This window comes from Microcaecilia unicolor, chromosome 8, assembly GCF_901765095.1.
Source record: "Microcaecilia unicolor chromosome 8, aMicUni1.1, whole genome shotgun sequence".
NCBI lineage: Eukaryota > Metazoa > Chordata > Amphibia > Gymnophiona > Siphonopidae > Microcaecilia > Microcaecilia unicolor.
The window spans coordinates 130,323,976-130,335,975 of record NC_044038.1 but is presented as its reverse complement, the minus strand read 5'-3'; the positions used below and the strand labels follow the sequence as shown (position 1 = coordinate 130,335,975).

General features: G+C 43.5%; 1 protein-coding gene across 1 annotated transcript in view; it reads left to right on the top strand.

Moving 5' to 3' along the window:
* The window catches only part of SIL1 (SIL1 nucleotide exchange factor), a 696,897-nt gene that overhangs the window by 279,921 nt on the left and 404,976 nt on the right, over positions 1 to 12,000 (top strand). The window contains exon 7 of the mRNA XM_030212991.1: positions 1,372 to 1,493. Coding sequence (XP_030068851.1) covers positions 1,372 to 1,493 — 122 coding nt within the window. The remainder of the gene's footprint in view (positions 1 to 1,371; positions 1,494 to 12,000) is intronic.

Genomic DNA, 12,000 nt, shown 5'->3' with positions numbered 1-12,000 from the left:
CCATCCAAAGGTGACCACACCAGCTTCCCCAAGATGGTCCCCTGCCCCAGACCTATTCTCCCACTCCAAGGTGAAAATACCAGGAGACACTGACCTCCTATGATCCCCCCCCCCACCCCACTACAGGTGATAGAGGCCACCCCCGGCGAACCTGCCCAAAATGAGGCAGAGGAGCACTACAATAAAGCTCATAAGACCAACCCATTCCATCATAGAAAGGATTTTTGGTCATGTAAAAAGTCACTGTTGATGCCTCAACCATTCGGGGGGGGGGGGAGGGGGAGCTCCTCTACACCCCAGAGAAGGTTGCCAAAATATTTACTGCATGTTACACAACTTAGTCCAGCAAACAAGATAGCCCCTGCCAGAGCCTAGACAGCAGCAGCAGGCAGAACCGGACCAAGAACAGGACACCCCCCTCCCCTGCCCGCAGAGCAGACCAGGCACCATACCAGCTGGGGGTGCAACCCGACAAAGGCTGATACAGAGACATTTTCAATGACAGTGAACGCTACATTTATTTCTTAAGAGAATGTGACAAACCCACCAGCACTCCTCCCCCTTCTTTAATACATATACTATTCTGTGAAAGCTCCTAGGGTCTCCAGAATGCATTTTCATTCCATATCACTGATGCCATATCCTCTGCTAGTAATGTTATTAGTACTACAACACTAAAAGTAAAATAAACCAGTACCTTTGCATGGTAGGACATGCACCACAGATGTCTGTTTAAAGAAGTTGTTTCAATGACTACAGTCTAACAAAACTTTTAGCAGGATGTTTGTAGGGAAGAGGATATTCAGTTACTTCTCCTTGACTCTATCATGTCTTCTTGACTCAATTTCATATTTCGGCTTCTAGAAAGTAATAGAAGAGTGACATAAATAATCCAAAAAAAGCAAGGTTGATTAAGAAAGTAGACCATACAAACTCCCATCCAAATTGTCAATTAGTATATGGTCATTTAATTGTGTTTGCACTCCTAGTGCAGAACTGAGCACTTTATCTATTCATTCTTTGTATTCAGGATCTCTTATGGCTTCATATTAACCTTGTTATTGTACATTTACTGATGGAGACAGCTTACAAAAACATGAATTCATATTAAATTGGAAAACTTCTTTTGCCATAAAATGGGAGGCATTGTTTTCTATGTCTTTACAAGATGAATTGTGATTAGATTACCTTTTTCAACCATCAGTTCTTGTTATCAAAATTCCTTTGTGAGATAAGATACAAATGGATGATTTCAGCTGATTCTTTCTTTAATACAATGACTGATGTGCTTTTTTGGTGAAAAATATTCGAAAGTACATGTAAAAAAAATCATTTAAGTAGATCAGTTACCAGCATGAAATTTGTTTCCAGGTGGACAATGCTGAGAACATGTTTTCTCTTGGTGGTCTTCAACTTATGATCAATGAGTTAAATGGAACAGAAGCTGTGTTGAAGGAACTCTCTGCATTTGTTCTGGGATCTGCTCTTTCCAGGTGAGTTTTTTTTTTTTTTAATCTTTCCCATGGATGTAATGCAAACCTGTTAGTATAGCTAAAGAAATGATCGGGAGGCGGGGCTGGTGGTAGGGAGGCGGGGATAGTGGTGGGAATGACTTATACGGTCTGTGCCAGAGCCGGTGGTGGGAAGCGGGACTGGTGGTTGGGAGGCGGGGATAGTGCTGGGCAGACTTGTACGGTCTGTGCAAGAGCCGGTTGTTGGGAGGCGGGGCTGGTGGTTGGGAGGCGAGGATAGAGCTGGGCAAACTTATACGGTCTGTGCCAGAGCCAGTGGTTGGGAGGCGGGGCTGGTGGTTGGGAGGCGGGGATAGTGCTGGGCAGACTTATACGGTCTGTGCCCTGAAGAGCATAGGTACAAATCAAAGTAGGGTATACACAAAAAGTAGCACATATGAGTTATCTTGTTGGGCAGACTGGATGGACCGTGCAGGTCTTTTTCTGCCATCATCTACTATGTTACTATGAAAATAGTTTCTGGGAAGATAGTTCAGTTTACTTCTTCAAAAACTAGTAGTTTAAGATTGAATGTAAGAAGTTTGAGAGCAAAGTGAAACATTTCATATGTTCATTTACTGTATATGACAGTTGGTGTTAAAAGAAGCAATACTAGCAAATATAATTTAGATAAAGCTCATGGGGGCCCTTTTACTAAGCTGCGATAAAATTTGCAGTTACCATGGCGTAATGTGGGACTTTACTGTGAGGTAGCCGCAAACATAACATTTAACAGCACCTCCTATTTAGGGGGTGGTAAGTGGTCTCACACTAACTGCAAAAGTGCAAATGATTATGCATTATTTGCAGCGTGTTAAGTGCAGATCGCCTTCAATACCCATTCTCTGCCCCAACACAAAAAGTACTTGGGTTAGTGCAGAGTAACTTCAAAACTACCGCAAAGTCCCTTAATGCAGTTGTTCGCTAAACCACACTTTAACCCCTTAATTCCATAAAAGTAGCCAAAAACTCTGCATGCAAGTTAATTGAATAACAAGCTAATTAGTGCCAATAATTGGCTATTTAGCAAGCAATTATTGGCACTGATTAGATTTAATTGGCATTTACATTTGTAAATGGGTGGAATGGGGGCATTCCTAAAATTATCAAGCTTTGTCATATAATACATTTGCGCCACGTTTCAGTTGGGGCAAATGACTGCACCTAAAGTTAGGTGCGATTCCCAGGCGTAAGCGCTTTTCTATAAACTGCGTCTAACTTTCAGTGCGGCTTATAGAATAGCACTTATTTTAGTGCCAGGTTTTTGGGGGCACCATATATAAAATCTAGCCCTATGTGTTTAATGCAGTTTAGTAAAAGGGCCACATAGTCCACCATTTTATTCTTGATAATAAGTGTGTACTATTTTTAGTTTTTGCTAATTAACTCCTTCCAGCATTATAAAACTGAATAAGTTGAAGTATTCCTGTGGCGATTATTATCAAACCCTACGCGGAGAAACAAATCTTTTAATATATAACCATAGCTCAGACAGCTGAGAAAAGAGCAACTTTGAATAGTCCACAAAATGGTTGCATGTGCATGTTTATCCTAAGAATATTGCAGCAACTTTTCAGAGGAAACTATGCATATTATTTAGCTTTGAAAATTAGCAGCCACAGCTTATAAGTAGGCATCAGGGAGGGGTCAAAATAATACATGTACATTTGAAAAATGAAGGTATGTGTGCTCTTTTTGTGCCCTGACCTGAATACCCCTGAAAATGCCTCTTTTAAAGCCTGCTAAAGATATATGTGCTGTGAAAGACCATGTGTAGCTCAGCCAAGCCATTTTTTTTCTAGGTAAATTGCTATTTACCAAGTAAATGCTAAAAGTGTCCTATAAGAGGGTAAGTTGATAAGCAACTGGAACATATAGAGCAGTGTTGTACATCAGGATTTCCCAAGTCAGTCCTAGAGTAGCCCCTTGCCAGTCAGGTTTTCAAGAAATCCACAATGAATATGTATGAAAGAGATTTGCATACAATGGAGGTAGTGTATACAAATAAATCTCATGTATATTCATTGTGGATATTCTGAAAACCTGACTGGCAAGGAGGTGCTCGGGAACTGACTTGGAAAACACTGTTTTACACACTTAACTGTGGGCTTATAAAACTGCTCCAGCATATTCACTCAAAAAAGTAGGTGCTTGGAAAATATAGCATAGGCTTTCTAGCAGCAACATATAGCTATATAGATAGTCCCAGGACAGAGAATGCATGGAGCAGGATTTGTATGTAGAATGCTCTCATATATGCTGATTCTATTTTAAGTTACTTCTGCTTTGGAGCAGGTGTGTCTTTGTGGAGGAGCGCTTGTGTAGTACAGTGTGTTATAAAGGCACATAGGTGTATATATTGCCTTAGTAAAATATGTAAATCAAACTCAATCCCAGACAAAGTTTTTTTAGATCCATCAGGAGACATGATCCAGTTCTCCTAGTAATTCATTATGTGCTGTATCAGTCCTGCCCCCCCCCCCCCCCCACTCTCAGATTGGGTTTGGACCGCCCCCCCCCCCCCCTCCCCACACTCTTTGGGCTCAGGCCCACTCCAAACCTGCAGCCTTCAATGACTGGTGGGGATGCCAAAGCCCTGCTAGTCAAAGAAATGCAGTGCCCAAGCTGCTCCCTTCCTTCTGGCACTGCTTCTGTAATGCAGAGGTTTGCAGTCTGCCTCCTGCCACCAATACCAAGACTTTGGTTATAGTCTGAACATTTGTATGTAGCTTTTAAATCCTAGTTGTTTCCATTTTCATTCTTCTTTACGTTTTATTCTTGTAATAAATCTTTCCTCGTTATTATCATTAATTACTTGTGATCTTAGTTTATCAGTATTTTCTTAACCTCTGCAGCAGATGAATCCAGAAACTGGTGGGTTGTATCATCTACCAGCAGATGGAGATAAAGAAACTGAACTGAAGGCGGTGATATTAGATGGCCAGCCCCTCCATCAGTTAGTATATCTCTATCTCCAGCAAGTGGTGGACGGATCCAGCTCCTGGATTCAGTGATTTAGGGGTACTCCTGGGCTTGATAGCCGATTGAGTCTTGGGGTGTTTGGCCGTGGAAGCCAGCTTTAGAGGCATACTTGTTTTGTCAGGTCACTGCCTCACCCTGATCTCCCCTTTCACCCAGTGATTCTCCAGCTTGTTTGTGGCTGCACTGTGTCAGCCTGCACAACTAATTAAATCAAGCCTACGGGAAAGTGCAGTACGGAAGCCCCGGTGCCTGAGTGAGTACTGGCTTTGAGAAGCTTGCTGCTGGGAGACTCCACTGATGAGTTGCACAGCATGGTGAGTGCAAATTGGTTGTTTTTTCCTTTGTTCCCTGTCGGGTGGTTTGTTCTTGGGAAAATGGCAGCGCAAACTGTTAAAAGATTTTCCTGCTGAAGGAAACATCAGAATGTGGCAAGGAAGTGCAGTGCTGGATGCATGGAGGCATTACTGAGGAATGATGCTGGTCTCTCCTCTGGTGTAGCTGTTTCCTGTGTGGGGAAGTCCGACATGTGCGCTATGTTTAATATTACCGCAGTCGCAGTTTCTGCACCACTGCAGGTCATATCTCTCGATTTGGCTCGTTCAACTTTGGATTCGGCGGTGGGGGTGGCCAGCACTGCTGCTGGAGGCCCCTCGCTGCTTCTGGGGCAGTCTCTGCAATGTCTTCAGGGATGGTATCTTCTGGTGATATTTTTTTTCGCCTGATTTTGTGCTACTTCTGCATCAGGCCTATTTGCTGAAGCACGTCCTCCTTGCCTCTCAGCCACTTCAGGTTCTGGGGTCCCTGATGATCTGGGATAGAGCTTACTGCCGGGGTATGACGATGAGGCGCACAAGCGCAGGTGCTTGGACTCTGTTGTCGGGGGGGAGGGGGTCTTCGCTTGCCCCATTGCTTGAAGTGTGTTTAGCGGGCTCTTTGAGGCCCTCTGAGAGGGATGACATGGAGGAGGGTGAGCTTGTCTGGGAAGAACTGGATGATTCCACCACTATTCGTATTTTTCACAGGGAAGAGTTGCCCTCTCTTATTTCCAGCGCCTTGGAAGCACTGCACATTGCTGATCCCAATTCACAGACAGCTGTAACAGTTAATGTTATGATGGCTACCACTAGGAAGCCATCTAAGGCCTTTCCCATTCATCAGGCCATCCAAAAGCTGATCTCTGTGCAGTGGAAAAACCCTAATGCGGGCCTTAAGGTGGCCAAGGCAATGTCCCTATCTGGTCAGTGTGGACCATACTGAGAAGTTTACTCTACCTAAAGTTGATGCCCTGGTGACAGCTGGGGGGGGGGGGGGGGGGGGGTAGCGTTGAAAGATATGCAGGATCAACGTTTGGAAGCGTCTTTCAAGCGCTCTTTTGAGGTGTCCGTGCTGGCGCTTCAGGCCACTATTTGTAGTTCTTACGCAACCCGGGTTTGCCTTAGCTGGCTACAGCAGGCTGTGGAACAGTACCAGGAGGCAGCTCCTGTGGGGTCAGGTTTTGGCATACCTGGCAGATGTTCTCTATGATCTTGTTTGTGCTTCAGCAAAACAAATGGCCTTAGCAGTTACTTCACGCAGGTTGTTGTGGCTCCATCATTGGGTTGCAGATATGGCTTCTAAGCAGCGGATCAACAAGTTGCCTTTTCGAGGTAAACTGCTGTTTGTGAAGGATTTGGAAAAGATTGTGAAGGATTTGGGGACTCCCTATCCCAGTGACTCCCAGAGGACAAGCCCAGGGCAGCAGCTCGGGCTAATACCTCAAGGCATCAGTTTCAGGAGGCTCTCTGCTGTCATCCAGGTTGGACGGCATCGTCCTTTCAGCATCCCAGGTTTCAGCAGTGGTGGCAGTCCGGCAAGTTGTCCTCCCCAATGATGGGGCACTAGTCCCCTCCTCGACGATTCAGATAGGAGGTCAACTGACTCTTTTTTTTACCGAGAGTGGGCCAACATTACTTCGGATCATTGGGTCCTAGAGGTTATCAGTTATCAGAGATGGTTACAGGCTAGAATTTGGGTCTCCCGTCAGAGATTTTGTCTTGGAAACTCGGTGTACTTCAGCTACCAAAAGGGCGGCGATCAAGGCCACATTGCAAGACCTATTAGCCATTGGGTTGGTGATTCCTGTCCCCCCTCTCGAGGTGTGCACAGGTGGTACTCTATTTCATGATGCCCAGAAAAGAGGGCTCCTTCCGGCCTCTTCTCAACCTCAGGAAGGTGAATCAGTTCCTAAAGGTTTGACACTTCTGCATGGAAACCTTGCGGTCAGTTATAGTGGCGGTGGAGCCAAAAGAGTTTTTGATGGCTCTGGACCTCAAGGATGCTTACTTACATATCCCAATCTGGCTGCCTCATCAGTGGTTTCTTCAGTTTGCTAGCTGGGGTGCCATTTTCAGTTTTGAGCACTGCCTTATGGCCTTGTCAAGACCCCCGCACCTTTCCAAAGTCACGGTGTTTCTGCAGAAGGAAGGGATATGGGTGCATCCCTGTCTTGACAACTGGTTGATCCGGGCAGCGTTGGAGCATGAGAGTCACCTGACCACTGAACAGGTGGTGGCAGTCCTACAGTCCCTGGGTTGGGTGATCAACTTCTCCAAGAGTCACCTAATTCCTTACCAGATGTTGGATTATCTGGGAGTTTGATTCGACATGGCGCATAGCTGGGTTTTCTTGCCGAGCCCGTGAGCTTGAGGTCGATAGCGGTCACACTTGAGGTGGTGCCGTGGGTGAACAGCGCACATGCATCCTCTGCAACACTTGTGCTAGTGGCTCCGGATTGGCCATGATGCCCTTGGTATTCGGGTTTAGTTTGTCTGCTGGTGGAGCCTCTCTTTCAACTTCCATTGTCGCCGGTCTCCTGCATCAGGGTTCAGTGTTGATGATCCCTCCCACTTGGCTCTTGAGTGGTCGAGGTTGACAAAGAAAGGCTATTCGGACGCAGTGATCGCTCGGAAGCAGTCCATGAAGACAGCGTATGCTCGGGTGTGGCAGACCTTTGTGGAGTAGTGTGTGCTGAGTGCATGATTTCCTTTGATGGCTTTGGTTTTGCAGATTTTGGCCTTTCTGCAGAAGGGGCTATAGAAAGGATTTGCCTATAATTCCCTCTGGGTTCAGATGTCCATGCTCGCTGTTACCGGGGGCGTCTATCCGGGTCTTCCCTGGCAGTCATTCAGATGTGGTGCAGTTTTTGCGGGGAGCATTTCACCTTCGGCCGCCGTGCCCGACCTGGCGTTTGAATTTTGTGCTTTGGATGATGCAAACAGCGCCTTTTGAGCTGTTGCGCAGGGCATCGGATAAAGATCTTACGCTGAAGATGGTATTCTTGGTGGCGATGGTGGTGGCCTGATGAGCTTTGGAGATTCAGGCATTGTTTTGTTGGGATCCTTTTCTTCAGTTTTCTGAGGCTGGGGTAATCTTGTGCACGGTGTCGTCCTTTTTGCGTGGCAGTTTTGTCTCGAGGAGTGGCGACGACCCACCCTACTTAGGGGTTGCTTTGGTATATCTCACCAGTTTCTGGATTCATCTGCTTCAGAGGCTAAGGAAGGTTAAAATTATGTCTTAATCATTTTCTTTCCTCTAGTCCCAGCAGATGAATCCAGGATCCGGTTGTCGGTCTTTCAGGTACTGTGTTCCCTCAAAAAAAAAAAAAAGAGAAGACATCAACTAGAGAAAAGTTCAATCACTTTGGGGCTCATTTTCAAAGCACTTAGCCTTCCAAAGTTCCATAGAAACCTATGGAACTTTGGAAGGCTAAGTGCTTTGAAAATATGCCTCCATGTCGTTTCTGTTGCATTTCAGACTGCTGGTTTACAGTTCTGAGTTTGTGAGAAAGGTTTCCAGTGATATAGGTTTTCCTTCTGGTTTATGATAAAACATCCACTAACTGATGGAGGGGCTGGCCGACTAATATCACTACCTTCAGTTCACTTTCTCTGTCTCTACCTGCTGGTAGACGGATACAACCCACCAGTTTCTGGATTCATCTGCTGCGACCAAAAGAAAACAAATTATCAGGTAAGACATAATTTTACCATATTGAGAGGGTTAGAACTTTGTAAGCTGAATCGACTTGGTCTTTGTCATTATTCCGGAGTGCATAGCATTTTCCTAATCCAGTGGTTCGAAACCTGGTCCTGGAGGCACTTCAGCCAGTCAGGTTTTTTGTATATCCACTATGAATATTCATGGAGATACTTGCATGAACTGCTTCCACTGCATTCAAATGTCTCTCAATTAGTTGGCATTGAATTGTTTCTAATAATGTATATTTTTCTGTTGATTGATTATTATATATTGCTTTGATTTCTTCGTTGGGCATTTTGCAGTACATAAGAATTGGTATTAATCTAATAAAATCATAGAGAGGAACTGTCCCTGCCAGAAAATCAATATTCTTCTCAAGTGCTTATCTGCAAAATTGTTTTTGTTTTTGTTCAACTAGTGTCTGGTTTAAAAATAAAGCATGGAATGATTATTAGTCCCTGATGAAGAAAAAGCAGATGGTATCACAATGAAATTGTTTATTTTTTTATGATTAATAGTATCCTTCAAAGTGTGAATGAAGTTTGAGCCTGATCCCATCTGTATCCTGAGAAGTGTTTATTGAAACTTGACTATCAGAGAGAAAAGTAGTCATACTTTATTTTATATGAAGATGTCAGTCTCTATTTTTATCTTCTAATAAAACAGAGCAGGTTTATGGATGACACATGTTTACGAGGAAGGATAACACAGGGATATGCTACATCACACTAAACTTTTTAAAGACTTCCAAATGTGAGCTGAAACAGAGATCTGAATGAATTCACCTTGATGAAGTTCTTGCTTGGGTGATGTTTGATGTGTTTGATGTCATAGAATGATGTTTTTTGGGGCCCTTTTACTAAACTGTGGTAAAATTTGCAGTTAACACAGGACTTTACCACACAGTAGCGTCAAATTTAACATGGCAGCTACTGGGAGTTTTGCCAGCATTTTCTTTTGCAGGTCATGTGTTAATATTCCCTTTAACGCATGGTACTTACTCCCAGTTAATGTGGAAGCATTTACCCCCTAATTCTGTAAACGTCGCCAAAAATTGCTTGTGCAAATTTGGGTGCATGCAATGTAATGGAATGAAAGCTAATTAATGCCAGTAATTGGTTTTTAACCAGTAATTATTGGCACTATTTAACGTTAATTGAACTTTGCGTGTAAATTTAGGTGCGGGATCCACACCAAGAATTTACACACAATATGGTAAAGTGGGTGTGAAAATGGGCAGAACAGGGGCTTTTCTAAAATTAACGCACGTTATAGAATAACATGGATACACGCCTAATGTAGATGCGTACATTTGCACCATGTTTCAGTTGGTGCAATTGGCCACTCCTAAAGTTAAGTGCGATTCCCAGGCATAAGCACTATTCTGTATGCTGCACCTAACTTGAAGTGTGACTTATGGAATATCACTTTTTTCGGCACTGATTTTCTTGACACCATATATAGAATCTAGCCTGTAGCATCTCCACTTTAATTGTGCATTGAATAGTGTACGATATTTGCCACACAGTAACCACAAAATACCTTCCACGCCCATGACACCCTCCCTAACATGTAAAGCATTTAACACATGGTTTACCGTGCATCAACTTAAACACGTACAACCTTTCTTCCCGAGGGAAATATTTTGCAACCTAATACAATCAATGGTACTAAGCCACGCAGACTACTGCAGCAGAATCTATGCGGGATGCAAAGAACAACTCATAAAGAATCTCCAGACTACTCAAAACATAGCAGCCAGGCTGATATTTGGTAAATCGCGATTCGAAAGTGCCAAACCCCTCCAAGAAAAACTGCACTGGCTTCCAATTAAACAGCGTATTACCTTCAAAATCTGCACTCTGGTCCACAAAATTATCTACGGCCAAGTCCCAGGATACATGACAAGCCTCATAGATCTTGTTTATAGTGGAGTCAATTCAACCTACCAGTCAGAAACATAACCAGATCATCTCGAACATACCTAAACCTCCACTACTCAAACTGCAAAGGACTTAAATACAAAGCAACTTAAGCATCCAGCTTCTGCTATATAAGCACACAACTATGGAATGCATTGCCAAAAGCTGTGAAAACAACCTACGACCACCTAAACTTTAGAAAATCACTAAAAACCAACCTGTTCAAAAAGGCATACCTCACCGACCCAAAATAAATACCTACACTCTGCAACACAGCAAAACAAAAGCTCGTAATGGGCACTATATGGACTGTCTCTTTGTATCAGGTGCTCAGCGCTGCGTGCGTCTGGTAGCGCTATACAAATGCTAATAATAATACTATATAACCTTTCCTCTCCTCGATCCCCATTGTGCCTGAAACACATGTACCTTTATTCGACCACAATATCACCTTGTATTTGTTTCTCTATCGGACTTGGCGAATGCCTTTAGGGTACTATTTAAGCCACATTGAGCCTGCAAATAGGTGGGAAAATGTGGGATACAAATGTAACAAATAAATAGCGTGTTAAGGGACCCTTTTACTAAAGCTTAGCATGCGCTAACAGACATTAGAATGCGCTAAATGCTGTATGTCCTAATTTATACCTATTGGCCACATGGCACTTAGCGCACGCTAATGTCCGTTAGCACACACTAAGCTTTAGTAAAAGGTCTCCTAAGTGCTTAACATGGTCAAATTTGTGTTTCTGGCACTTCTAGGGAAAAAAATCCACATTTAATGCTTAGAGAAAGTAGAGATTTTTTTTTGGCTGGTTAATGTCTTCTGAATTGTACTAAGAAAATATCAGACATTGTCTGACAGTTAAAGGCTGTATTGTATGGTATATGTTAATGTCTTGAAAAATGCACAAAACTGTTCATATAATTCTTTTGCAACATATTTCTGACCCTAACCTTAGACTTATATTCTGCTGCTAAAGATTAGCCTTAGTTCCTGGAAAACTGGATTTGTATAACAATGTTGATATGGCAGCTAGATCTTCTCACCCAGGGCTTAGACGAGGCTGATGAAGCCTGGCTGAGGGGTAGATGGGTAACAGCTCAGACTGACAGCCAATTGGGGACCTGTTTTCCACAAAATTCATTCTGAGAGACAGGACTTGTGTGGCAAGCTAGACGATTTAAAACTTCCTACAACTGTGCACTGTCATTTTTGGGCAATTTAGCATCAGCAACTCACCATTCTCACCCGCTGCATTTGGATACTGAGCTGAGGGGGAGGTAGGGGGCTATCAAAACCTAAGAGGGGAAGACACTTTCAATCCATGTTCCATCTGGGTGAATTTTACTCCATTCTCAGATGTAACATCAAGAAGAGGTATGTGTTCTATACTGATGAAAACTAAAGTCTGTGATCAAGTATTGCTACTTTCAGTTGTGTTAGGGCCTATAAGTTTGTCAGATTCCATACCTCTATGAATTAGTCCAGGTCCTGACTGGCAAGAAATCCATAGGCCCCCTTTAGTAACATGGTAATGGCCTCTAATATAGTTGAAGCGATGTTT